The sequence below is a fragment of the Cyrtonyx montezumae genome, unplaced genomic scaffold (genome assembly GCF_038088225.1).
Source record: "Cyrtonyx montezumae isolate F1298 unplaced genomic scaffold, pur_monq_1.0 scaffold_31, whole genome shotgun sequence".
NCBI lineage: Eukaryota > Metazoa > Chordata > Aves > Galliformes > Odontophoridae > Cyrtonyx > Cyrtonyx montezumae.
Window position 1 is genome coordinate 3997452 of NW_027072036.1, and position 26902 is coordinate 4024353.

The window sequence follows — 26902 nt, forward strand, 5'->3', positions numbered from 1 at the left end:
GCCGTGCCATGCCATGCCATGCTGTGCTCCCCAGAGGATCCACACAGCCTCACCTCTCCGTGCAGGCTGCCCCACACACGTGCCCATGCAGAGAGGCTGCAGCGGCCCAGTGGTGTGATCTCTGCACAGATCTCCTCTCCAGTAAACACTCCCAAACAGCTCAGCTTAAGCACTTGACAGTGTTTATAAAGGAGCTTGCAGCAAACAGGCTGGGAAGTGCAGAACAAGTTGGTGTTTACACAAGCTCCTAATTATTTATTTGAAAATCCCCTGGATGATGCCGTGGGCTGTAACGACAAGCACATGGGCAGTGCTGTGCTCTTGCCCCAGCAGTTCTCGGGGGATCTGCAGGATGAATACAGTGAAAAGTTCAAAGCAATTGGGGCAGGCGGATGCCAGCAGTGCCCTGTGGTGCTGTACGCCCTCCCAGCAGTGTCAGTGTGCCCTCCCAGCAGTGCTGTCCCGGCATCTAGCTGCACTGCTGCAAGGGCTGCCAGCACACGGCTCGCACCTTCCTCCAGCAGCTTTCCTGCCACTGCTGCTGTGAGAGGCACTGAAGAGCTTTTCTGCCATATGCATGGTCCCTCGTGTGCTCCCAGGGTGCAGGAAGCAGCTTCCTGGGCACAGGGCTTGCTCTCAGCTGGAGGGCTCACATGGTTTCTCCAGCCGTGGGGTCCGTGTGTGCTGTGGGATGGAAGGTGAATCCTCAGCAAGGCTGAGTAGTGGGGTGCTGCACTCCTTCCCAGTGCCAAACGTTGCAGTCAGGCACTGTTCCAGCCCCATTGCCACAGTCCATTCGGGGCACTGGTGACTGCACAGTTATTATAAGGGGATTAAAACCGTTTTTCTATTTCCAGTGACCTCGCAGAGTGAGTGTTGTCACCTTTATTCCCACACAATGGCAGCAGTTGGTGGGGCTGTGGTTTGCCAGCTGAGTACAGGGGAGCACAGCCCCATTGTGCTGGGTCAGAGCTTTCTGTTCAGCCTGGAAGTCACGCTTCCTCCACTCCTGATGCACCCAAAGCCACTCTCGTGGCCTTTCCCCAGAGCAGAGCACAGTGCTGCTCCCCCAGCAGTCCTGCAAACATCCCTGCACACCTTGTGTTGGGTCTGGCATCACTTCAACAGCTCAGCATCCCACAGCCCTCAGCATTGGGCTTTTTTCTTTCTTCTCCCAGATTTTAAGCAGAGTAACATGTCACCAGTCTTGCTGGAATTGCACATCTCATTGCTCTGAGTACATTTGCTGGCTGATCCAGGGCATGCAGCCATGGCAGTGCTACTGAGAGGAGCTCAGGTGTTTGCAATTGCTCTCCGAGCATAACTGCACCGTTGCAACAGGTCCAGGACAATCCCAGCCTGTCCCCAAGCTCAGGAACAACTCCCCAAGCTCTGCAGGGTCTCTCCTTGCTCTCAACTCTACTCCCAGCCCCCAGAGGTGCCCACCTGATGGGAAACATCCTGCGTTCCTGGCAGCCCGCAGTGATCATCTGCTGAGGAGCACTGGCACTACAATAAACACGTTACAGCAACAATCATGTGCAGCATCAGCAGATGGCACGACTGCATCAGGCGTTTCCCTGAGAAAGCCATGTGCTGTTCTTCAGCCGAGCAATGGTTTGCAGGTGGGGTTGGAGAAGGATTCCCCCCATGCACTGCTCCCCCAGTTCTGCCCCACGGCTCCCTGCAGCGCCGACTCGATCTGCTCCGTATGGGTGCAATGGAGACCAGTGTTTGTTATCCAGTGGAGTTAACCCCCCCCTTCTCCTCCTCCTTTCCAGGTCCTGTGCGTGCACTTGGAAACTCCGAGCAGCTAACGCTGACTGCCCAACCCCCCGATGGGACTGGACCCGAGCTCCTGCACTCCATATGGGGATGAAGGTAGAACCATGTTACCTGCTACCTAAGGTCTCTGCTGCTGCTGTGGTAACTGGTGGATATGGTCCTGCACCAGGCTTCACACACAGACTCTCAGCTCTGAGCCAGCCCAGGAGGTTTTAGCGGCCGCAGAGACACCTGGCTGTGGGACGGACTCTGATCACCCTGCGCTACAGGGCTGCGGTGCTGGAGAGTTACTATGCAGCTTGGACTGTTTGTGGTGGTGGTTTTTCTAAGCTCGATGGATCTAACAGGCAGCAGCAAAGCGGCGAAGGGCAAGAGGCAAAGACGAAGTATGTATGAAACATTTCTCTCCTTCCGCTGATGCTGGGCCGACTGGGAATGCTTGCCTATGCAAGTGGTGAACGTTTGCCTTTGCAGAATGGGAACGTTTGCCCGATAAGGCCAGGAATATGTGTCCGTGTGTGGTGTTGGGCACAGACTCATGGAGCCTGTAGAGGTCTGGGTCCTCCCTTTGTCCCTGGCTCCTGCCCTATGCGGTCCCTCTTCTCGTGGTTGTCCCCATTCAGCTGCAACCCGAGGTGCATGGGAAGTGCGGGTTTTAATTACCAGGACGGGCTTTGGGCAGCCCCACCCAGGGACTCGACCGGCTCCAAAGGCACAAGAGCGGCCCCATGGGTTTCCCCTCATTTATGCAAGCTCGTTTTAGAACTGGTTTACATTAAAACTGATTTAAATTAAATTATATAAAAATGATTTTATGTTAAAACTGACTGCTGGAGCTCCGTGAGAACAGGGAAAGCTGGATGTCGTGGCTAATGCTATTAAGCACGGCTCCCAGCGAGTCTCAGCTCATACATTTGCCACAGAGGCAGAACTCATCCCCATGGTGAGATATGGGGTCAGATCCCCATGGGGCTGCAGCCCCAAACACAGCACAGAGGTCACAGACAGACACGAAGCAGCCTCCTGGCTTCAGGGCACCACAAGAACCCTGGGCAAGGGGTCCCCCTATGTTCTGTTTCCACTTCTGAGGCTGCAGCTGCTTCTGCACACTGCAGGTGAGCTGGGACCCGTTATAGGGTGAGGACAGGAGCAGGGAACGTGCAGGACCCCCGGTCTGCAGGAGGGAGAGGAAAGCTCTCGTACTGCTCAGTCCATCATGGGAATGCCCTGGTGCTTCACTCCAGTTTTTGAAGTGTAGTAAACACGGCATTTAAAAGAATACATTTTAACATACACAGTCTTTCTATAAACAAGGACAGTGCTTGCATAATAAACTAATAAAAAGAACCTGCACTCTAGCCTGCAAAGAATGCCATTGGTTTCAAAACAAGCAGCATTTTATATGATAATTAAAAGCAGAAAACTCTCAAGACAGGGGATTGAGAATTTTTCTTGGACTAAACGTAGGAGCTGAGAACACATCTCTATTCTGGGGGCAGAGAAATCTCCTGCACTGCCAGATAGGGTGAGTGTCAGAGGGGTGATGGTGAGACAGAGCTGGACTCAGCCCAGCTCAAAGTACGAGGTCCTATGCAGACCGTTCCCCTCTGGCTCTGCATGGCTCTGGCCCCTGCTTGTCCCAGAGGTGCCTGGGGTGGCAGTGATGTCTGACCTCAGGTCAGGTGATGTCCTGTTTGAATGCTGCTTGCAACTTTGGACCCTGGTCCTGGCGGAGCTGCAGGGAGAGCAGGGTGACCACGGCATCCCCCAGGCAAAGCCGTGCGTGGGGACAGGGCTGATGAATTATTGAGCTGGGTTTGATTTGTTCTCTCTGGGCAGCAATTGTGTCAGGACATGAACTCATACTTTGAATCAAATATTTATGGCAGCTTTTCTCAGAGGGGGATTTGTCTCCAGGAAGCTGCTGGCTGCCCTCCAAAGAGGCTCTTGCTCAGCAGCGATGCCCATCTCACCACTGCCTCTCTCCTGCTCTTGCAGTTAGCACTGAGCTGAGCCAGGGCTGTGCCAGGGGCTGCGACCTGTGCTCTGAGTTCAACGGGTGCCTGAGATGTTCCCCCAAGCTCTTTATCCTTCTGGAGAGGAACGATATCCGTCAAATTGGGATCTGCCTCCCATCCTGTCCACTGGGATACTTCGGCCTTCGCAATACAGACATGAACAAGTGCATCAGTGAGTATCAGCTCTGAGACCCTCCATGGGTTCCTGCCCATGCCATGGGTGGGGGTAGCAGTGAACGGATAGTCCATGACAGCAAAGTGTGTCACCAGCAGAGTGTGCCAGGCTGTGCTGCAATGTGGCATCCTGCAGGAGAGAGATGCTGACACCCCTTGTCTTTGGGAGGGAGCAGGGGAAGCAATGTTTTGCACAAGTATCTGCTCTTCTCTCTGTCCATTCGAATAATGGAGCATCTCTCTGAACGGGATCCTCGTTCTGCCCAGCTCTGCCTCATTCAGACAGAGCACCAGAAAGAATCTGGGTGTGGAAAAATGCAATCACTTCCCTGGCAGTTCCATGCAAACCACCTCACAGCCAGGTTTCCATCCAGCCTGCTTTCTTTGCTGCACATGCTGGAGCTGCAGCTAGAGCAGCTGACACGGGGCTTTATTCTTTGCACTTTCCCACTTTGGCATACTGATGGTTGAGCTGAATATGAGCCCAAACCTTTTCCACCCTGCCTGACTTCCACCCAGAATCTGCTGCAGCACAGTGGCTCTGTCCTGTAGCAGAAAGCAGCTCCAGGGATACAAGCATTCATGCAAGTTGCATGACCAGGGCTGGCAGGGCAAGCAGCGATTCTCCTTGGAGCCAGGAGCAAATTGTGGGGAGCACTATGGAGCTCCCTGTGCCTTTAGTGCTCAGTGATGCCTCTGCCCACACCTGCTCCCTGCTCATCCAGACCTCAGCCCTGGCACACACACACACACACACACACACACACACACACACACACGTGTGAATCCTGTGTTGCTGCTCTGCTCACCAGGCTGCCAGTGGTTGTGTCCAAACCAGGCTTCACGACAGCTTTGTGTTTTTGTTTCCTCCAGAATGCAAAATCGAGAACTGTGAGTCCTGTTTCAGCCGAAACTTTTGCACAAAATGTAAGGAAGGTTTGTATTTGCACAAAGGGAGATGTTACGTCACATGCCCTGAAGGCTACTCTGCTGCCAATGGCACCATGGAGTGCAGCAGTCCTGGTAAGCAATGCTCAGGCACTGAGCTTTTGATGCATCTATTGCCACACATTGGTTTAGGTTGATCAAACCAACCCCTGAGGGATGTTGTTTCGTTGCTGTCTAATGGGAGATGGTTCAGGTAGACTTGTACCCAGCCCTTGGCAGGGCAAAGCCTGCTGGGCACAGCATGGATGGGGAGGAGCACTGCAGCATTCATACAGATTGCTTCTGGAGGGCTCAGAGCTCGTGGTGTGGTAGGAAAGGGGATGCCATGAAAACCTGGGATCTGCTGGGGTACCGCACACACTGCTCTGGTTCTGGTGGGAGAGGGGGTGGGAGGGCTCCCAGAGGTACAGCAGAGAAATGAGAGATACCTCTGGCCTCTCTTATTATCTGGCAGCACAATGTGAAATGAGTGAGTGGGGGCCCTGGGGGCCCTGCTCCAAGAAGAGAAAGCTGTGTGGCTTCAAGAAGGGAAACGAGGACCGAACGCGGCGGATCCTGCAGGCTCCCTCTGGGGACGTGTCCCTGTGCCCCGCCACCACGGAGGTGCGCAGATGCACTGTGCAGAAGAGCCAGTGCCCCGAAGGTGAGCGTGGAGCATTGCCTTTCTTCTCCCCAGCTTCCCTTTATGTGGCAGTGTTCAGCCTAGCAGTCCAGCACTGTAAATGTACACTCCTTCACCTCTCTATGGCATGGGTGTTAGGGCACAGAGCTCCCCGAGGGATCCCAGTGGGATGGAGCATCTGGGCAGCCCCTTGGCCTCGTGGCTTGCTGCCTGCCCTGCAAGATGTGGGTATTTTAGCAAACAGTGCAGCTGAGCCACCTCTGTGTGCTGCAGCAATGGGAGTTGTCTTCTCCCTCACGGGAGTGCTGAGGTCTGTGCTTTCCCCGGGAAATGCAGTGTCAATAGGATGAATGGAGGCTTGGTCATCCTCTTATGAGATGCACAGGATTGAGGGTGGGTTGGCTGCTTGGAGGGGAACCGGTTCTGAGCGGTGAGTAAGAGCAGGGAGGGTTGAGCCCCACCTGGCTGTGAGCGATGTGGGCAGCAGTGTGACAGCAACGGGGCTTCGGCAGCAGCAGGGAAATGCATGCATCGGGAATCCTGCTGGAAACTGAAGACAGGTCCAGGCCTGATCCTCCTTTGCTGCCCTTTGCTTTGCTGCAGGGAAAAGGAAGAAAAAGGACGAGCAAGGAAAGCAAGATAACACAAATGGGAACAGGAATCGGAAAGACACCAAAGATGCAAAGTCTGGCACCAAGAAGAGGAAGAGCAAACAGAGAGGGGCTGTGGCCCCCACCACATCTGCCAGCCCTGCCCAATAGCTGCCCCTTTACGTCACCTGATGGCAAGACTTCATTGCTGCTATGTATATGAAAGCTTTATTGAACCAGAGCACTGCTACTCAACATTACACGTGTCAGAAAGACAGACCTATACTCCTAAACTAGACCCGACAGAAGCCACATCCACAGTACTTAAGGAGGCAGTACCCCTGGCACCATGGATGGCATCGCTTGGGGCGGTGGGACACTGTGGGACCAGAGGTGAGGATGAACCAAGGACAGGGGCATGGGGCCTCGGGACACTTGCCCCATGCTCAGCCAGCCACAGGGGCCAGATTTCTGCTCTTCCAGGCCAGGAAACTGGACTCATGCGAAGGCAGTGTCCTCTTTCTCTTCTCCCCACCCTTTATTTTGTGTTTTAAGCTGTATGACTTTATCATTGAGAATAATACATGTTAAACGTTTGTGGTAAGAGGTCAGCAGTATCTGCCCTGAATCTGCTTCAAAGAGCTATTTCAAATTAAAAGCAAAGCAAAACGAAACAAAACAAAAAAAGCAAACAAATCCAAGACGACAACCAGCTTCCTGAGTGTGTGGTTCATGCCTTGGCCCCTATGGAGGCTGGTGTCCCACAGGACAGAGACTCACTTGTGGAAGGGAAACTGACCAAAGCTTTCAGAAAACCCCAGCAAACGCTGCCTGCTGCAACCAGAGCTCAGCCTGCTCCCCGAGGAAGTCCCCATTCAAGGACCCAGCTTGAGACAACGAGAGCTTATAGCAAGCTGCAGGCTGCCTTGCTCATTGTCACAGCTGCCAGGCACTGCTCCTGGCCTGGGACAGGCTTGTCTGTTTGTCCCACCACCACCCAAACACGTGGCAGGAGGGAATGAAGTTGGGAGGGGGAAGGCACAGCTCAGGCTTCTGAAAAGCAAATGTTTAAGTTTGGTAGGCACCACCGGTCTCTGTGTCACTGATGGAAGATCCTGGACTCAGCACAGCAAGAACTGGCCCCGGGAAGAGGAACCAGGAGGATGGTGCTTGGTGGGAACCTGGCGAGGCTGCAATGGGCACACGCTTCTCACTGCCCTTCCCTGTGTGAGGAGCCTTGCCCTTGACCGTGTCACAACGAGGCACGCTGCTCCATTTCCCCTGTATTTTAAAGCTTGCTTCCTCAGCATAAATATTGACACTTATTTCCTCCAGAGCTCAGCAAAACCCACTTGGTTCTGAGGGATGGAGCCAGGGAGGTGCCATGGTCCCCAGCGATGTGCCAGAGCTCCTGGCTCCCCAGGAAGGAAAGGGCAGGGAAAAGCTCAGCCAAGAGCTAAACCTGACAGACCCAAGCCCTGCTGCCCTTGTTTTGCACCACCTCTGCCTCACATGGATGTGAGTGCCTCCCCACTGGGTCCCGGTGCTTTGGCTTAGCTCAGAACGTGGGAGCTGCATAGTTGTTCCAGCTCCAGGGCTGTACCAAGCGCTCCGTGACTGCTCCGCTGGCAGCAAAACCTTTCAGCCCATCATCCACTTTGTGTTTAAGTAAACAAGGAGCCGTTATATCTTTTAAAGGGGATTCCATTTCAGCACAATGATGAACGACCAGCATACCAAGCAGAGAGAGAGAGGTTCTTAAAGTCATCCTTTGGGTTGTTTATGGATTGCGTTCAGGCGATTCCTGAAGGCCTCCCAGCTGAAAGATCAGGTCTCGCTTTACTCTCTAGCCTCAGCTAGCCTGGGAAATAACTATTTTGTTTGTGACCTGGCACTGCGTGGAAGCAGAATCATTTTTCCCTTCCGCTTTGCTGCAGCAATAGGCAGTACCCCTTTCACAAACCTCAGCTTGCTCATTCGGCAGCTCCTCTTCCTTCCCTCCTGCTTCAGTATCCCAACCCAGTTCTCAACAAGGATTCGAGAGAAGAGAGAGTGCATTCGTAAGGTTTTAGACACCACGGCTCCATTCACTGACCAGACTCCCTACAGTAACTTGTGGCAACATTAGCACAGATGTTTCAAAACCGAACTTCATATAATAAATCAACACAACATATCTTGTAGAAATTTCTAGAGTTTGTAGGAAAACTGAAGACTGTTCTGCTGTGCCCTTTTCTCTTTTTTCTTCCCCCCCTCCCCCCCCTTTTTTTTTTCATAGCAAAATGGGAAGAAAGAGGGAGAAAGGCAAAGGAAAGCTTAAAACGTGTATAAGAAAATCAGGATGTTTCAGTATGGATGGTTGAAAATGAAATTTAGAAAACTTAGAAGGAAAATATATATACAAAAAAAGAAAAATCCAATTTCTTCTCCTTTTTTTTAATTATTTTTTATTTTTATTTTTAAATCAGCTCAAAAAAGAAATAGTGCTTCTTCCCACTCTCAGAGAGCTGGTTCATGGAAGGACTTAGACACATTTTGCCTCTGACCAATGTGGTTTGCACGCTGAGCTCGACAGTCCAAACTGGAGATTTCCTTAGGTTGATGTCATCTCAACTCACACGCGCACGACTGCTCTCTTTCAGCCCACCAAATAATAAATACCTGTTGTGGTGTTCTCTCCGTGGCATCACTGTAAAATATGCTTCTTTAAACGAATAAATAAATAAATGGGTTTGCTGAATGAGCTCTGTTTGCTTTATTCACCCCAACTGGGGTCACATCCCTAATGAGAACAGTTAGGAAGAGGGAATGAGGAGGTCTCTCCTCAAATAATCCGCCCATCCGTCTCCATCCAGAAGCCAAATGTATCTGCATGGATCACAGCACGGAAATGCTGCTGCTCTGGATTCTGTACGTATCTGTGTTCCACACTTCGGCCATTTACTTGCAGAACTGGAGAAACAGTTGCTGGACATATGGGCAGACAGAGTGATCCTCTTTCAGAAAGGCCTTTGCATAGGAAAGGCCTTAATTCACACCCTCAAACCAACCAACGTTTATTCACTGGACAGATCTACTCAAAAATTGCAGGTCGGTTGCCAGGCAGTTCAATGAGCTTTGGGGTAATTCTTCCTAAACCACAGGGAACGAAGGGCAGGGGCAGTGCATTAACAGCTTGCAGTCAGTTTTGGAAGCACTTCATCTCCATCTCCTGTGCCAGGAGCTGTGGCAGATAGATTTCACCCAACACAGGTTGGCTGTGTTACGGTCTTATCCTCTCTGCATAAAGCAGTATTTTTCATCAGCTACACTCAAGTTACATGCGTGCACACCTACTCCTCAAACAGCAATCTACCAGCTTTCTACCCCCGTGGAGGTGGAGGCAATGTATACACATCTTAGTTCATGTTTACGTTAAACCCATTTCTCACTCAGGAGAAATCTCAGCTTTGACAAAAGGAAATACAGCAGGATGTTGTCTGAACACATGAGAAGAAATGTTTTGTGCACGTTTACTCACAGGTTTTATTATATCAATAGTTTTCGTGGGATGAGATGTTAGGTATAACATTAAAAAAACATAGACTCTATTAGAATTACAGAAAAACCAGCTCTGTGTAATCAGTCACCACGCATAAATCACTCCAATGGCTTTTACAAAGATAATAACATATCATACCCAACACACAGGCCTAAACTGCATGATACAGCGTGTGCAGCTTTCCAGAAAGAAAGTCATTTTTTCCTCACTACCAAAATCAAACCACAAAAATAAAATCTTTATGTGCAAAAGCTTCACATTTCTGATTGTTTGTAAACAACTCCTATGGGGGAGATCTGCAGCACCGGCCTAACTTCAGAGAGCAGTGCAGAAAGCTGTGTGAGTCTGAGAACTGCATGGGATCGAGCACAACTTTCTCTCTGAGGTCTGGGTCCTGGGGGCAGCCTGGCTTCTCAAAGTTCCTTTCCACCTTTTTGCCTTTTTTTTCCTTGACTTCACTTTTCTCCCATCTCCTAGCTTTCCCCCATTGCTTGTGGTTGCCATTTTAGGAACTCGAAACCCAAGGCAACGATACCTCTTTTTTTTTGTTGTTGTTTTGCTTTGTTTTCAGTTACGGAGCTATCAAACCTGGAACCCTTTGCCAAGGAGCACTGCCTCCCACTCCTGTCAGTTATATCCTTGAAAACAGGCTCCTGAGAAGCTGAGTTGAGAAAATGACTGAGGTGATAAATAACCAAAGGTACCTTCTGGCAGTGCTCTGGATGATTTGAAAGCTAGCTGTGAAGCTCACTTCTGTCCTCGCACTCTGCTGGGAATCACTGCAACAGGGAGAGTAAGACGGCTGATGTTGCTTTTAACTGATTCAGTAAAGAGAAGTAGCTCGATACCACACTGAAAAAGTGCTCTGAGTACAAGTCCAGTCTTGTCCTGAAGTCTTGGAAATCTATTTTTCCTTCATTTAATTGACAAAATCTGTAGATCATACAAGGAAGACGATCCCTGCCAAAAATCAAACATCACTATTTTTTAATAATACAATGGGAATAACCCCTTAGAACATATGCAATTATGGCAGTGAGTCATTCTGATGGCATCCCATAACCACATTCACTGGGATTTTGACGAGGAAGAGGCCACAGAAAATTCCAAATGATTTCAATTCAGACACGGTCGGGTTGGTCTTGTCAATGGAAATGAGGGTGTTTTGGCAGACCCGCTGGGCCTGGTGCACATTGCTGAGCCCCCCATCCACCCGGTGCACAGCACGGACAACATCTCACTGTCAATATAATTGAAAAAGGAAAAGAAAAAAGAAAAAGTTAAGAAATTGAAATGAGAGTATGCATCAATGGCAAATGAAAAGCTGGTGAATCACGCAGCAACGTAGAATTAGTTGTAAAATAAACTAATCTGCCCCATATGTTAGCTGATAAGTAAGTCCAGCAACCACAGCTCCAGAGATGCTGTGAGTTAAACGCTAGCAGTTAGCCTCAGTAATGTAAGTTTAGTCTGGAAAAACTTGAGGGAGAGGTGGGCGCAGCTGAATAAATGAATTTCTTCCAATTTGAATACAATTCCCATATGTTATCAGTATCATGTTTCTTTATGACAGAAAACACAGGGCCCACTCTGACTTGGATGACAGAGCTCACCGTAAGCGAGGCTGGGGAAAAAGCAGCTCGTGCCAAGGCTTTCAAAGTGGAAATTTTCTGATTAACTCAGATGCATTACCAATAAAAGTCCTCCATGACATAACCTAATGTCTAACGCTATTTCTATTCTTTCAAAGAAAGAGACAGCGATTTTCTGGATGCATTCCAAGACGTTTTGCAAACAATAAAAGGAGTGTTTTCTTAAGGAGGAGGAAGAAAGAGTGGGGAAGAACAGGGCAAGTATTACTCAACTATTTAGTCTAAAAATTTGAAAATCAAAAGGATTTTCTGACAGATTAATATCAGCTCTAATAGAAAACACACTTGTCCCGAGAAAACTCTTCTGCATAAGCCTCAAGTCTGATAGTTTAAACAATTATCTACAATTTGGAATTAATTTTTTTTTGTGCCCACATCAGTGTATTTTTTACAGGCCCGAAGGCACAGATAATTCCATTAAGAGAGAAAAAAAAAGAGGCTTAAACAAAACAGACTGAAAATTCAAGACTGCCATCTTACAAAACAGCTCACAAGTCTGACTAATTAGGACTACTTCGTACAGCGGGGACCGTGCAGTACCTAAAAGCAAAATGCTGAAAATCATTAAAAGAACACAATCTCAGAAGCTGTGTTATTGTTCTGGATTTAGCAGAGCATTAGCAGAACTGCGAGGAAATTGAACTAGCCGTGAATCCTCTGCCACTAATAAGTATTTAGGGACGCTGTGCCAGACCTTCACTTTGGCAAAGGACTCCCCAGCGTGCCGAGCTGCCTGCTCTGCTCTGAATTAACGCTGCTTAGGAGAGGTTTTGGTAATTCCTCCTAGGTGAGGATCTTTCCAATTCCTAGTGAAGCCTGGCTGCACGTAGGCGTAGCCTTCGGGACTACAACTTGCCTAAATTTGATTTAGACCGCTGCACGCTCCGTGCAATTCTTGACGTGCATATAAACGAGCGTGTTGCCTTTTCTAATTTTGACAAGTCGCTGCCAGGAGTGTGGGACCAACAACTGCGTGCCTCCAAGCACCACGGTGCACCCCGCTGCCTGCAGCGTGCTCCCCAGTGCTCCCCCAGCATCCCCGCATCAGCAGATCGCTGCTGACCGCATGCATTCACCCGCAAATGGAAATAAGTCCTAATGCCAAGCTCCCAAATGATTCTTATTATGCTTCTGCGAACAAACACCGTTTCAAAAACAATGAGGGCTCCTGTGCCAGCGCTCTCGTTGTTCCAACCCTTTGAAACGCACGGCGGTTGCCATGGCAACCCGGAGTGCGCCTGCGCGGCCGGGAGCCGGAGCCGGCGGAAGTACGTCACTGCGCTGCCCCCGCGCCGGAAGTGTGGGGTGTCGCTACTTCCGGCCCGGTGCCCCGCGTGCGGCGGAGCGGTCTCTCCGTTTGTCCCGGTCCCGGTCTCGGTGACACCATGGTGAAGCCACGCTATAAGGGCCGCAGCACCATCAACCCGTCCCGCGCCAGCACCAATCCCGGTACGCGCGGCGCTGCGGGTTTGAACGTGACCTGCCGCATCGTGCCGGGCCTAACGGTGACTTCTCTCCTCAGATCGCGTGGCTGGCGCGGGCGGGAACAACATGCGGGACCGGGCCACTATCCGCCGCCTCAACATGTACCGGCAGAAGGAGCGGAGGTGAGCGTGGCCCTGCACGGTGCTGTGCGGCGCTGGAGGCCGGGCTAGCACGGGGAGTGCCCCTGTCCGTGTGGTGGCAGTGTCTGCTGGGCTGTGTTGTGGAATGGTGTGAGCCGGGAAACGCTAATTGATATGTGTCAGCTGGAAAGCATGATACAGAACAGCTGATGTGATCACGTTGGAATATCACAAATCCCCAAATGCTCAAAATGCCTCTGTGTCCAACCACAGTGCACCTCTGAAAAGCCTGACATCCTGTGGCTCTTGCTGAAAGACCCATGTGAGAACCTGCAGCTGTGGCTCAGTTCTCACCTTGTAAACATGTGCCTCTGCCACGATAAGGGTGCTGTGGGGGTTCTGAGGTTGTTGGTTAGGAGTAGCAGTTTTGTTTTGCCAGACTTTGGTACAACTTGGGAATGTGTATTGTAAAAAAAATTACTGAATTTAAGCCAGCTCTCAGGGTGGAAGCATATCTTATGGCTAGTGTTCAGCATAGGCTGATGGGTAGAACTGATGGAAAAAATTCCATGTGAGTACATGGAATTAAAAAGGAGTAATATGTTTGGAAATCGTGCTTAAGTATGCATTGCACCCCAGTAAGATATTTGTGTTCAGTCTTCTTGGATAGTTCAGTCAAGCTGGAGTGAGAATTGAGAGGTTTTTGAGGTGTATTGGAGGAAAACTGCTATAGTGTTTTCCTAGTATGTTGCATGCTGACTTTTATCAGTTATCTTACAGAACTTGGTTTGTCCCCAGCCAGATCTTATAAGTACTGAGGTCAAAGCACAAAAATAATTACTGAGGTGTTTTTCAGAGACATTGCTCTGTGGTTTGACACAGCAAACAGGAAAAATGTCAGCCTGGGATCACTGCAGGGCAACGTATGCCAGCGGGTGTGATAGCTCATCCAACTAACAGCACTGTGCTGCCAAACTTAGCATCTTTGTGCAGGCATAGGCTTGGATTGACACAGGGGGTGAAAGCTGACTCTAGTGGATGAAAGTGCTACCAAGGTGTATGGCTTCTTTGTGTATTTGCATGCATTCTCTTTTTTCACTTAGAAACAAACGTGGCAAAGTGATTAAACCTCTGCAGTATCAGTCGACGGTGGCACCAGGCACAGTTGCAAGAGTGGAACCAAATATTAAATGGTTTGGTGAGTTTTCTCAGCTTTCAAGCTCTCCATTCAGCAGGCTTGGCATTTGTTGAACCTTGTGAGTTTTTCAGTGTATTTCAGAATTGTGATTTCAGTGCTGTGTGAGACAGATGTGGAAATGAAGGTGAAATACCCCTACAATAGCTAAGTGCATTGGCTCTCACTTTGCATGTATTTACATTGGATATTTGCTTTCCATGCACTGCTGTCAGTGTATGTTGTGACCTAAGTACATTAAGTGTCCTAGGTGTGCTTTTAAAAGCTTCTTTAAGTGATGGAAAGGAAAGGGATTGGTTTGGAGATGCCAATCTTGAATTTTTATTTATTTTTTAAGTAAAATCCTATTTCCTGTTGCTGCTATTTTATTCCATTTAAAGTACTTATACTCTCTTAATGTACCCTGAGTCTCTGATGCAGGTAAAGATGGGGAATGGTGTAGATGCAATATTTATTTTTATGTGCAGGGAATACTCGTGTGATCAAGCAATCATCCCTACAGAAATTTCAAGAAGAAATGGAAAATGTCATGAAAGATCCATACAGAGTGGTCATGAAGCAAAGCAAGTTACCAATGTCCCTTTTCCATGATCGTATTAAACCTCATGTGAGTATCATTCATCTGTGCTGGGTGAGCGCTGAGTTACGTGCACAGAGGTATCATGAATGTTGTTTATCAGTGGAAGGATTTGCTGCATTTGTAGAAGCATTGGGGGAGGAACTGGGACAGATGTTTTGGAGTGGGATATTTCTGAGGACACAGTGCTGCAGATGTCAAAGGCAAAGAAATGGTGTATTATTTCCTATAGTTTGTGAGGTCTGTGTTATGGAGTTCACATTTTATCACAGGAAAAATACTTAAGAGCACTCTGAGTTGAAATATGGCATTTAAAATGGCTGTATCAGCTTGCCACCTTATGTTCTAATGCTAATAGTTGATGTGACAGATCTTTTCTGAGGAGACATCATTCTTATGCAGTGAATGTCTGAACTCAGACGTGTGCTTTTTATCTTGAATCAGAAGTTCTGCATGCTGCCTTCATGTCAAGCAGGATCAAGTTTCAAGTACACGAAGCTTTAGTTATTACCAGACTGCTTTCACAGTGTCTGAAATATTATTTTGGACTATTGTTAGATACTTTTTTGTATGGAAAGGTGCCAGGTTTGTGTCATAAAAATTGTTACCTAAACGAAGGGAAAAGTTACTGTAAACTAAAAATAAGTGTTATAAAAACAAATTATTTCTTCCAGCTATGAATTGCATGCTGTTCCAAGAAAAGTTGGCATTCATTACAGGCTTCGAATTCTACAGTTTTGACTGTAATTATCCCTGACAAAAATCTGTGAATTTGGCGAGATTTGAGCACTTGTTAGAAAAATAAGAAATGATCAAAGATAGCAGCTAAATTTTCATCATTGTAGCCTTAATTACTTTTGACACCATTTATGCAGAAAGAACTGAAGCATAGTTCTTTGGCAAGTGCAGCCTGTTTTGGTGCTTGTTAAATATCCACTTCTATGCTTCTCTGAGATTAAGCTGCAGAACTCAAATGTTGTTAGGAAAGTGCCTGTACCTCTTGTTAGAGGTTAGAGTTGTGTTGCACTGAGGTGTTGTAAGCTGCGTGCTGTGAGTGGTGGAAAAAAATGAGATTGTGGATGTGTTTTCATTTTCTTCTTTTAAAAACCCATCTTTCCGTAGACCTCCAGAGTTCACATTCTTGACACAGAAACGTTTGAGACAACATTTGGCCCCAAAGCACAGAGGAAAAGGCCAAACCTCACTGCAAGTGACATGCAGTCTCTGCTGGAGAATGCTGAAGCCTCATCAGAATCTTATGATCAGGGCAAAGACAGAGACCTGGTCACAGAAGACACTGGTGTAAGGTAAATAGGAAGGAGAAATTATTCTTCCTTTATATTTCTTAAAAATCAGCTTCATTGATTTAAATAAAAGGTGCTGCTAGTACCTCCATCAGTGCTGTTACTGCCTGATTGATGAGTATGTGAAGAGAAATAAGCTGAAGCTTATTATTATTATCCACCTCCAGGGATGAAGCACAAGAGGAAATATTTAAGAAAGGACAGTCAAAAAGAATTTGGGGTGAGCTGTACAAGGTAAGCAACACTTACAATTTGCAGCAGACATCCTGACTATGTAATCCTCTTGCTTGTTTTCCTGTCAGCCTAACTGAACTGGCTGACATGAAACCATACGCCCTTTTCTAACATTGGACTGGTGCTGAACCAGATCATTAGCTAGAACAGAAAAAAAACAGCTGTAGAATAGAGGAGAGATTCATTTTCAAGTCTCTGCTGACTCAGCTTGATTCTTGAGCTCTTGTCCCAGTGGAACAGACATCCTTACATTGTACCATGGAAAGATAAATTGGCAGAATGAATGATTCCTGGGGCTTTAGCACAAATAAGCCACTCAGATGCCTATAGGTTTCTTTAGACTAAGAACATGTTATGTTAATAAGGCCTTCTTTGGAGTGCATTGACCTTCAGTTCCCCGTGAGTCACTTTCTGTGCTGGAGGAATGGAGACTGGGAATGAATTAGATTTGTAAGTGCGGTTTGTTTGCTCTCAGTGACTGTTAGTTGTTTAAATTGCTTGACTTCTTGTTCTGAATTTCTGAATGTAGCTTAGAACTTTCTCATTTAGGCCTGAAAGTGCCAGGAATTACAGAGCAAAACAGATTTCAAGTAAGATTCTGCCAAAAATGCAGGAAATAGCTGTGAAACAAATTCTCTTGGCTTGAAGCAAGTCATGAAATGACAGCTCCCTGCTGTAGATGCTTAGTGGACTAACAGCAGGTTCCTACTTGCTTGTGTGTTTCATACTGATCCAGCAAACACTCTTTATTTCCTGATCCTTCATGGAATGGATGGAGAGCATTGTCTGCTAAAGCAAATAACTTTGCTGTTTGATTGCAGTGTTTGCCTTCCCAAGTTCTCCTAGAAGCTGTAGCAGCATGAATTCAGAGGCGAGCAGGGAAGAGGGAGTACAGGAGCAGTGAGTGTTACTTTGAGTTTGTTACCAGAAAGTAAAAGTTGTTCCTAAAGGATGTAAGGTTTTATCCTATAAGGATAAGAATTTAGAGAATTGCTGATTTATACTCTGGAGATGTATATGACTTTCCTTCTGCATGATTATTTTTTTTCCCAGGTGATAGACTCATCAGATGTTGTTGTTCAAGTTCTTGATGCCAGAGATCCTATGGGTACACGCTCCCCTCATGTGGAATCTTATCTGAAAAAAGAGAAACACTGGAAACACCTCATTTTTGTCCTGAACAAATGTGATCTTGTTCCTACCTGGGCTACCGTAAGCACAGCCTTGCTGCTTGTCCCTTGAATGTTTTTTGTTCCTTTCATAGCCTCCAATTCTGTTGCCATTCCTTGTTCTAGTCTCTTAGGGGCATAATGTAACTGAGTCAGTGAGAACTCTCTGCTTGCTTGCTATAAAAGTAACAATTACCATTTAAATCAGTCCAAGTTTGACTCAGTTGAGCAACAGTCACCAGCCACAAATTCTCTACTTCCTCTGTCTGGATTTAACTGTTCAGCTGATGTCTCCAGAGTATGCTAAATGTTAGTACATTTAATATCCATATCCACCACAGCTGGTCTGTTTTATATTGTTAAATTAATTAGCTAGCAATGAAGGCATTTTGGGGAAATTGTCTTTTTATGAAAACAATAGTCAGTGCTTTTAGCTATTGGGTTGATGAAATGCTTCTAAGGTTCTTACATGTCAATTTTCATAGACAGTTGTGTATGTGACTCAAGTGAGGATGCTGTGTTCTCATGATCTCATTGCTGCACCACCTTTGCAGCACAGCATTGATAACTGAGCAGTGTTTTCCTCTTCAGAAGCGCTGGGTTGCTGTCCTTTCCCAGGAGTACCCAACACTTGCTTTTCACGCCAGCCTCACAAACCCTTTTGGCAAAGGTGCCTTCATACAGCTTTTAAGGCAGTTTGGAAAGGTACAGAACAATTCTGGGGCTTTGTATGGTGTGGGGGTAGAGGAGGGCTGGGATTAGTATGTACTTTTGTTCTTCTGTGTTCGTGTTTGGGGTTCAGTGTACTTTCCTGTGGCCATTCTGCAGAAATGGAAGGTACTCCTGAATAGAGTGTTCAGTTGATACTCTTTAAGTCTGATTTGAATATATAGAAGAAGGGAATATATTTCAGGCCTGTTAATGTCCTGCATGTATGCATATTCTATAAAGATATTCTCCTTTGTTCTCCCAAGAAAGACTTCTTCTTTTGTCTTGAGATTAGTTACCATCTCCAGACCACAACCCTGGGCTGTCCTCTACTGCTGTTTGTATTTGCTCTCTACCCTTCTATGTTTTTCCTGTGTAGTAATTCTGTCCTTTTCTATGAGGTATTACAGTGTTTCATTTCTTAACAGTTACACTCTGACAAGAAACAGATCAGTGTGGGCTTCATTGGTTACCCAAACGTTGGCAAAAGCTCAGTGATCAACACACTGCGGTCTAAGAAGGTCTGCAACGTGGCTCCTATTGCAGGTGAAACTAAGGTAAGAAGACACTGCTGTTTTAAAGATTAATAATAATTTTAAAGAATGTAGTTGCACTGTCAGAGACAGAATATATGTGAAATTAACTCAGTATAATTTTCATGATGAAAAACTGTTCTGGAGCACAGCTACTCTGAAGCATTTCTGAGTTTCTGTGTGTGCTGCTCTAGCTGTACTGTAGTGCTGTATGATCTGAGCACTCAGCTGCCCTGTCTCTCTGTTAATACTAAGTGTCTAAGATGACTCCTCTACATTAAATCTGTGCATTTAAAAGCACAACCAACAGTTGTGCATGAGAGGAGGTAACGTGGGAACCACTGATGTCTTTCAGGTGTGGCAGTACATTACTTTGATGAGGCGGATTTTTCTCATTGATTGCCCAGGGGTGGTGTATCCATCTGGAGACTCTGAAACAGACATTGTTCTGAAGGGAGTGGTATGTATCTGCTCTGTGTGTGGGGGAAAAAGTCTTGCTGTTTTCAGTGTGGTGAACTCAAAGAAGTGACTGCACACTTTCCAAGGGGTTGATACTTTACCATTCATTTTCAGGTTCAAGTTGAGAAGATTAAGAGCCCTGAAGATCACATTAGTGCAGTGCTGGAAAGAGCCAAACCAGAGTACATCAGAAAGACATACAAAATTGATTTTTGGAAAGATACAGAAGATTTTCTTGAGAAGCTTGCTTCTAGGACTGGAAAACTACTAAAGGTTTGAGAGCATCCTGCATTTGCAGGTTGGAGCACGTGGGGCTGTTTCTGCACTGAACATGGGAAATATGTTTCAGTTGCAAAGGGATATTATGAAGATGGTATGCCCTGCAAACGTGGACAGAAACTGTTACTGAATTCTTTCAGGGCGGTGAGCCTGATGTGCAGACAGTCAGCAAGATGGTTCTGAATGACTGGCAGAGGGGCAGAATTCCTTTCTTCGTGAAGCCACCAAATGCAGAAGCAGGTTCTGAGGTGAGGATGTGAGGCTCATGCCTCATCTTGCATAGTATTCCATTTCTCTAATGATATTCACAGATGCTTTTGCCAGAGCACCATGTAACTTGGACTTTTCCTGACGTGATTCAGATGATATTCATTTAAATTAGATAATTATGTGGAGAGGACCAGGTAGTGAAGAACTCTTCCACAGAGATGTCTGAACTGTTTTGCTATCATCTGACTAGTAGAAATGTCAGCAATTACCATGTTGTTAGTGGTCTTAGGCTTCATCCAAAGAGATGTTTGGACAGGATAATACATCTATTACTCTCTTTCTCCTAGCCACCTGCATTAGAAGGAGCAGTAACATCAGGCCAATATAATAATGAGAAGGAAATGTCTGAGTCTGTTGCATCAAATATGGAACCAACAGAAGAGAAGAATAATACAGACTCTGAGATTAAGCAACTCATGGCAAACGTTCGGCAAAACTTTGGGAGGATTAATGTGGCACCTCAGTTCTCAGAAGAAGACCTAGTTCCTGTAGATGTGCCAGGCTTTGATGAAACAGACAGTGATTCTCCTGAAGAGGAGGAACAGGAAGAAGAGGAAGAGGAAAACGAGCAACGTCAAGAGTCAGTAGAGGAGGAATCACAGTTGTCTGTCCAGAGTGCCAGGGAGAGCTCTAAGGCAGTTCTTCAGGCTTTGGAGGAGAAGATTGCAAAATGCAAAAAATTTCTGGATAAAGCCAAAGCCAAGAGATTCTCAGCAATAAGGTACCTGAATCTGTTCATGAACTCAAGCGTTTTCCTGGGGGAGGCTGGGAAAGAGACGATACATCTGTCTTGTAGTTTCACTCCATTTGTGTCTCACTGTCGTGGTTTTTCTAGTTCAGTTGTAAGTGCTTGAGCTGTGGCTGAGCAGCAGTTTCATTTTGAGAGTGCTCTAAGAATTCCTGTGATAAGAATGGCCATCGTGTGGCCATGATAAGAAACCTTTCTCACTTTTGGAAAGTTGCCTGTTCAGCTATGGTTCAGAAACCTGTGGATAGCAATATTTCTTTTCTTGAGCAGTGCACCACCAGGTTTGTGAGGATAAAGATGACAAGGTTAAGTGTTAAGTTTTGTCCTTTGTGGAATGCACAAGTCCAGTAACTCCGGAGACAAGATTACTGGAATATTTCTTCCATGCAAAGTCTGTGGCCTTGCTGATGACAGGCTGCTGGGACCTATTGGAGACTGAGCACTTCTTAGTGGCTCCATTTTGTGTTATGACATTATTTTATTGCCTGTTTTATCTTTTGTAGAATCCCTAAGCAGCTGAGTGAGAAAGTGTTTGCAAAATCTGTGCAGAAGGCTGAAGAGCCCAAAGAAAATGAAGACAAAGGTAAAAAAAAAAAAAAATCAGTAGTTTCTGATCTACGTTTGGAAATCCAGTGGGAGAGAAAACAGAGATTTAAGTAAGAATTTTCATGAGCTCCTGACTGCAAGTTCTTCTTTCCCCCAAGCTGTTATTTAAACCTCTGCTTAGGGAGCCTAAGGGCTGCCTCATGACCTTGCTGTGGCCTTTCTGTAGAGCTGTAGAGTCTGTATAGTAAAGCGTGCCCTCAGCTACTGAATGAAGGTAAAGACAAATGTATACCCTCAGCAGAATGGTGCTGTGGGTGGTTTTGCAGCCTCAGCAACATCCGTTCCACATGGTATAGGATTGCACAGCAGGGGGTGGAAGTATTTGATGGCATTATAAAAGTACAGGACTACTTGGGGCTATAGGTTTTACTGTGGTCACTTTTGAGACTCTGTGTCTTCAGTTTCCAAAGCAAGTTTGAAAAGGCAGAATAACGTGGGAGAATCCTGTACTGACAAGACCGAGGTTTTTCTAGGCCTACATAAGGCTTTAAGCATTGTGCTTAGCAGGAGTGGCTTTCTTAATAGTAACTTTCTGGTAAGAGACACATATGTTGTTTTGGTAAAAGCTATTAAAATACCACCAAAGAATTGTTTTGCTGAAGTGGATGGGACAGTGACCCACGTCTTAATTCTTTGAACACGTGGCTGTTTTGGAAGGTGCTGGAGTACCTGATCTCTGCTGTTTGCAGGTGGCACGGTGAAGAAAAGAAAAAGGAATAAAGAAGAAGAGGATGATGAAGACCATTTGGTTAAACAGCCTTGCAAGAAACTTACATCCAAAGAAGTGAGTTTGATCTCTTGTTGTATAACAGATTAGTGGAGTAATAGATCTGGCTCTTTCTCACATAGATTACCCTTTATTATTTGGGAGGCTTGAGACCTGACATTACTAGCAGAGAGAGAGAGCCCCAGGCCTGTAGGTGTGAGTCAGGGTGATCTGCTTCATGGAGGTTTTGCCACGTGAGATGTGACAATGGTATGTTCCAGCTGGCCTTACACCCATTAGAGGGACCATCAGGTAACAGTGGCAGTGCTGAAAGGGAGAATCCTTTGTAGATAAGTAATGCTGCTAAGAGAGCAGGGATCTAAGTGCTGACAGACGGGAGAACTTGGATCTAGATGGGCAAAAGTCAGTGGCTGTTCCATTCTGTCTACAGCTGCTGCTCGTATTTCTTGTGTTTGTTGAGTCACAACAGACTGTCTCACTTGCTATTTGTAGCATGTTAAAAGTGTTTTGTAAGCAAGTCCTATACTGCAAGGAGTTTGTTGGGGTTTTTTTTTGGGGGGGGAGGTTATTAAAATATGTGTGGACTTCTAGGACTGTTAGAGGAAGGCTGACAATGGAAGACTGAATCTTCTGTTAAAGCTCTTATATGTGACTGTGCACATCAGTTTTGTTGTGGTGGTTCTCTCTCTTTGTAGAGATTAAACTGTACCCTCTTATGTGACGTTTTAAGAGCTTGAGTGGGCGGGTTCTTTACAGATGTATGCACATTCACATCAGTAATGGTTTATATGAAACCGTTTATTTCACGTAAGGCATTGTGGAATGGGAAGTGAACAGTGTCTGGAAGAATGCAGACATTCAGGCAGTGGGTAGTGTGGACTTGCTAACACATTGTGTGTGTATTTGCAGAGGAGACGAGCTGAGAGGCAGCAGCGCTCCAAGAAAGTTGGAGTCCGGTATTATGAAACTCACAACGTGAAAAATAAGAATAAGAACAAGAAAAAAAGTGGCTCGGAGGCACAGAGATCAAAGCACAAAAAGTATAAACATAAGCAATAAGTGCTTCTTCTATTAAATTTTACATAAAACAGCTCCAGTATGCAATGACTGTTTTTTAATATAATACTTGTAGTTCCCAGTCAGAGCTGAGTTTGACTTCTGTCTCGTTCCCAGGAGTAACGTCTCATTCTTTTTCTTCATCGTCTGAAACTTCTTTATGCAACTGGATGGTGGTATTTCCACATCACCATCTACAGCCAGAAACATTGCACTTGCAAAAAACACCTCCTGAAACATTCTTCAGATTTTGTTCTTCTGGAAATTAGCTTTACGGAGTTGTTTCAGTGAGTACAGTGAGTTACTCTTCCCATGCCTGTTTGCTATTTAGAGCTAGCTAATTATGCAGGTACTTTAATTGAAAGAATTAAGGAATTAAGTTTTTGTTCGCTTTCACTGGGAAGCAGTGCTTGGAATGGTGTCATACCTCTTCGTTTCATTAGAAATAAGCACAGAGAGAGCTTTGTATTGCTCATCCTAGGTGACTGCTACTGGTTCCCCAGAAGGATTTTGGTACATGAATAACATGCTCAGGAAGTACCCTCCAATTGCCTTCTGTCCAAGAACTACCTAAAACTTGTTTCTTAGCAGTGAATGTGACACGCAGTTACTGTAGATGCTTCATAAATGGCTTCTGGATTTTGTACAACATCACAGGGAAGTAATTTTAGAGATGCTTGCATGTAAAAGCATTGATTAGTTTATTGCTTTGAAGATCATCTAGCATATTGCCAACAAGCAAGTCCCAGACATGTTCACATATCAAGGAGCTGAATGCTGTGATGGCACTGGAAGAAGGCACAGTCGTTAGAGAAGCTTTTGAATTTCAATTCTTAATGAGAAAAAGGAAGAAATAATGCAATTAGACTGCTTTCAGTTACCGGTAAGTGAAAATTCATTATTGTTTTATGAAGACAGATCTTTGTCATTAACTGCAAACACTGTGCTCTGACAGCTCTTCTGAGCACTGCCTGGAGGACAGCAAGGAATCTACTTCTGTGGTGCAATGATGCTTTCAAGTTGAGCCTGAAAAGCAAATGAGAGAGTAAGTCAAATTAGATTTAATCTAGGAATTGGCTGAAAAGTGATAAATAGTCTGTTAGGTATTCAGAGAGGAGCTGAGTGATACTGCAGTACTTCAAGAGAAAGAGAGCAGTGTTTTTTCCCTAGCTACTCCATTCCTTACTACATGTTTTATAAATTAGCTTTTCATTCTTGGCATACACACTTGTTGCTTTCTGAGAAGAAAAGAGCTAGCCTTGGCTCCATACAATGAAAGACTCGTTTTATAATGTAAAGCATTGAAGAGGAAATTAAATAAAAGCTGTTGAAACAGTGGTCTGAATTCTCTGATTTCAGGCTGGACCATGTTAGCTAAATTAAATATTTGGCTCTCTAGGGTTTGGAACACAAACAGACTCTAGGACAAAAGTAGCTGGGAACAGCAAGTTTTTCAGTTCCTGAGACAACTTGACGCCCAGTGAAGAGATTGATCCAGAGAGCTTAAGGAGCATGTAGTGTGTGAGGCTTCCAGCACGCTGAGATTGCTCTCTTCCTAGAGCTGCCATAAAAATAAACTACCGCAGTGATATATGCACAGCTGTTAAAATACTTCAGGGAGGAAACACTGGTTCAGCCCTGCACATATTTGCTCCAACAGTTACTGTGTTTTGTGCCCTAAAACACTTCAAGATGGCCTGAGGATGTTAATGGTTTAGAAAGGAAAAACTGTAGCAATACTGAAGATCAGGAGGGCAGCCTGGTGTAAAGGAAGTATTTTAGCCCTAGCCAGAAACATTTATGGTTATGATTACATTTTTTTTTCCCCCTTTTCCTTCTGAAAGCAAAGTAATTGACAGAAGCTCTGTTTTCATTAAAGTACCATACACAGAATTACTCCTTTCAGATACAAAACAATTTCAGTAATCCAGTCAAGATCACCATGGGACAGATCACGTCAGTGTTGTTAGCAAAGACAGTCTCATGGAAAACGAGTGAGTAGGAAGAATGGTTCTGCCTAAATTACAGCAGTTACACTTCAAACATGATGTAAGGGATTTTTGGAGGCTAGAGATGTTGGTGACATGTGCTTGCCCTTCGTAGGTTCTGCTGTTGTCTGTAGTTCTGTTACGTCAGATGGAAATGAGAAGTTCTGGGAATGTGTGATGGCACTGCCACTGCGCTTTTAAGTCTGCTGCTAAATAAGTATAGTAGGAAAGCATGAGTTCTATGCTATCTTCCCATTGCCTTGAGAATTTAAAGTGTTTCATTAATACAAGTGCATTAGAAGTGTAACTCCTATTGAACTGTAATGTAAAAGTAACTAATTTTATCCTCTTTAATTGCAGCATGCTGGGGCTTACCATCACTAATTAGAACTGCATTTCTTTACTAACCTTCAGCTGTTGATTTGTTCGCTTCAGGAGCTGGACCTCTTCAGCATGCTTCTTTTCCTCTAGCAGTTGCTTTTCAGCTTCACGTTTCTCAATAGCTTCACATTTAGCTTTCTCTTCGTTCACTTGTCTTTCCAGCTCCCGCTTCTCCTCTTCTAGCTTTTCAATCTCAGAAAATAATACAGATCTCTCATGTTCTGTTCGTTAGGAATCGCTTTTCAATCACAGTGGGACATCACTATGTTGTACAGTCTTTAAAATGCTACAGGAATAGTAGCAGGTAACTTCAGCCTTAGGGAAGCAGTTAGACAAGTATTTGGATGCACTTTACTGCCATCCAGTGGATGCAGAAATAATTGATTTTTGGCATAAAACTAATAAGCCCATAGCACAGCTTGCTTCACATGATACAGTCTTAAGGTTAACTAACAGACCAGCTTACTCTTTTCTCCATGTCAGATTTGCCTTGCTCAGCTTGTAGTGCCTTCCGCACGCCGAATGCGGTGCTGCTCTTGTACAGAGTCTGGTAAGCAGCAATGGTCATTTGGATCTCATCCCTGACTCGAAGCAGCAGCAGTCCTCGCTCTGCACAGTTAATTGTTGTCTGGCGGATCAGCTCATCTGTAAAGAAAGGGTACAGCAACAGTTACGTTTGGGAATGCTGGATGTGCTCAGGGTTCAGGGCTTGTTGTCTCTTACCTTTTCTCTGCACCCCAAAAGCAGCATCAATTTAACTGGAGGTGGTCATAGCTTTGTTTGTTATGGTACTAGAGCTGTAATAAGTGCTACTTAATGAAACCACAGAGATGGAGCAGGGGGATAGCACAAAGAACTGGTAGAAACAATGCAGAACAGCACAGCCCTTAATCCTCCTCGTGGCTTTATGCTCCAGCAGAGTTCTGCTTAAACACGTGGCAATCTCTGCACGCGGCAGACCCCAATTAGCAGTGCAGGAGCAGTTAGGGATTTTTGCAACCTTTTTAAGTTACTGTAACTACTTGAGTTATCAGTGGATGAGTTCTCTCTTTTATGGATGTGTGAAATGCCAACTCCAGGCTGTCATTTTAAGGCAGCTCTGCAGCTGCCAGGAGCACTGACCAAAGCACTGCGAGTAGAGCTCCCTCCGCACGGGGCAGATTCCCGTCTCCCTTGCCTGCCGCTGCTGCAGCTTCAGATCCAGCTGCTCCTGCAGCTTCACGACGTCCAGACGGGTGCTGGGCGCGCTGGACACCTCCTGAACCCACAGCTGGTTGTCCTCACTCCAGGACCTGCACCGGAAAGCACCGTGCTCAGCGGGGCGGCCCCGAGGCGCGGCTCGCCGGGTCCCCAGCGACTCACTTTGGCGGCAGGATGGCGTTCAGGATCTCCTGCGGTTCCTTGGCCGTGAGAGGTCGGGACGGCGGGACGGGCCGCGGCGGCGGGACGGGCTGGGACGGCGGGGAGAGCTGCGGGGTCGCCTTGAGCGGGAGGGCCTGCGGGGAGAGAGCGGTGGGTGCGGGCCGGGACCGGTGCGGGCCGGGACCGGCGCGGCCCGCTCCTTCCCGCCTCGCTCACCTCTGGGGAGCGCTTCTCGGTGCGGCGGCTGACGAGCATCGGCGGATCGTAGCGCAGCAGCGAGCCCGGCGGCGGAGGCATGGCTGTCACCGTCGCTACGGCAACGGCGCCGCGCGTCTTTGTCGCACAGCGCATGCGCGGGGAGGGAGCGCTTCCGAGTGATTGAGCGCGGGGCCGGAAGAGGCGCGTATTTCC

General features: G+C 46.4%; 3 protein-coding genes across 3 annotated transcripts; 2 read left to right on the forward strand and 1 right to left on the reverse strand.

Annotated features, from left to right (window-relative positions):
• The first annotated feature begins 1804 nt into the window (after positions 1-1804).
• RSPO1 (R-spondin 1) lies at positions 1805-8862 on the forward strand. Its single transcript, XM_065744612.1, has 5 exons — positions 1805-2171; positions 3784-3975; positions 4851-5000; positions 5380-5568; positions 6151-8862. The coding sequence occupies exons 1-5, from the start codon at positions 2078-2080 to the stop codon at positions 6306-6308; spliced, it is 783 nt and encodes a 260-aa protein (XP_065600684.1). The 5' UTR covers positions 1805-2077; the 3' UTR covers positions 6309-8862.
• Positions 8863-12686: 3824 nt separating this feature from the next.
• On the forward strand, positions 12687-22796 carry GNL2 (G protein nucleolar 2). Its single transcript, XM_065744336.1, has 16 exons — positions 12687-12779; positions 12853-12937; positions 13999-14093; positions 14558-14697; positions 15790-15974; positions 16139-16205; positions 17259-17417; positions 17966-18079; positions 18511-18639; positions 18971-19075; positions 19189-19347; positions 19494-19601; positions 19911-20344; positions 20875-20954; positions 21667-21761; positions 22614-22796. Exons 1-16 carry the CDS (start codon positions 12716-12718, stop codon positions 22761-22763), a joined length of 2169 nt encoding a protein of 722 aa, XP_065600408.1. The 5' UTR covers positions 12687-12715; the 3' UTR covers positions 22764-22796.
• A 664-nt stretch (positions 22797-23460) lies between these two features.
• DNALI1 (dynein axonemal light intermediate chain 1) lies at positions 23461-26842 on the reverse strand. The gene is made up of 6 exons (XM_065744790.1): positions 26708-26842; positions 26492-26625; positions 26252-26421; positions 25596-25774; positions 25157-25321; positions 23461-23786 (listed from the first exon to the last, which is right to left on the reverse strand). The coding sequence occupies exons 1-6, from the start codon at positions 26840-26842 to the stop codon at positions 23751-23753; spliced, it is 819 nt and encodes a 272-aa protein (XP_065600862.1). The 3' UTR covers positions 23461-23750.
• Positions 26843-26902: the final 60 nt, after the last annotated feature.

Bases quoted from the DNA above. Each gene is read 5' to 3' on its own strand.
- RSPO1 (XM_065744612.1), top strand. From the start codon at position 2,078: ATGCAGCTTGGACTGTTTGTGGTGGTGGTTTTTCTAAGCTCGATGGAT. The intron at 3,976-4,850 runs GTGAGTATCAGC...TGTTTCCTCCAG, and splicing joins AGACATGAACAAGTGCATCA to AATGCAAAATCGAGAACTGT. The intron at 5,001-5,379 runs GTAAGCAATGCT...ATTATCTGGCAG, and splicing joins CATGGAGTGCAGCAGTCCTG to CACAATGTGAAATGAGTGAG.
- GNL2 (XM_065744336.1), top strand. From the start codon at position 12,716: ATGGTGAAGCCACGCTATAAGGGCCGCAGCACCATCAACCCGTCCCGC. The intron at 12,780-12,852 runs GTACGCGCGGCG...TTCTCTCCTCAG, and splicing joins CCGCGCCAGCACCAATCCCG to ATCGCGTGGCTGGCGCGGGC. The intron at 19,602-19,910 runs GTGAGGATGTGA...TCTTTCTCCTAG, and splicing joins ATGCAGAAGCAGGTTCTGAG to CCACCTGCATTAGAAGGAGC.
- DNALI1 (XM_065744790.1), bottom strand. From the start codon at position 26,842: ATGCGCTGTGCGACAAAGACGCGCGGCGCCGTTGCCGTAGCGACGGTG. The intron at 25,775-26,251 runs GTCAGTGCTCCT...CTTTCTTTACAG, and splicing joins GCTCTACTCGCAGTGCTTTG to ATGAGCTGATCCGCCAGACA. The intron at 23,787-25,156 runs GTTAGTAAAGAA...TTTGCTTTTCAG, and splicing joins GAACAAATCAACAGCTGAAG to GCTCAACTTGAAAGCATCAT.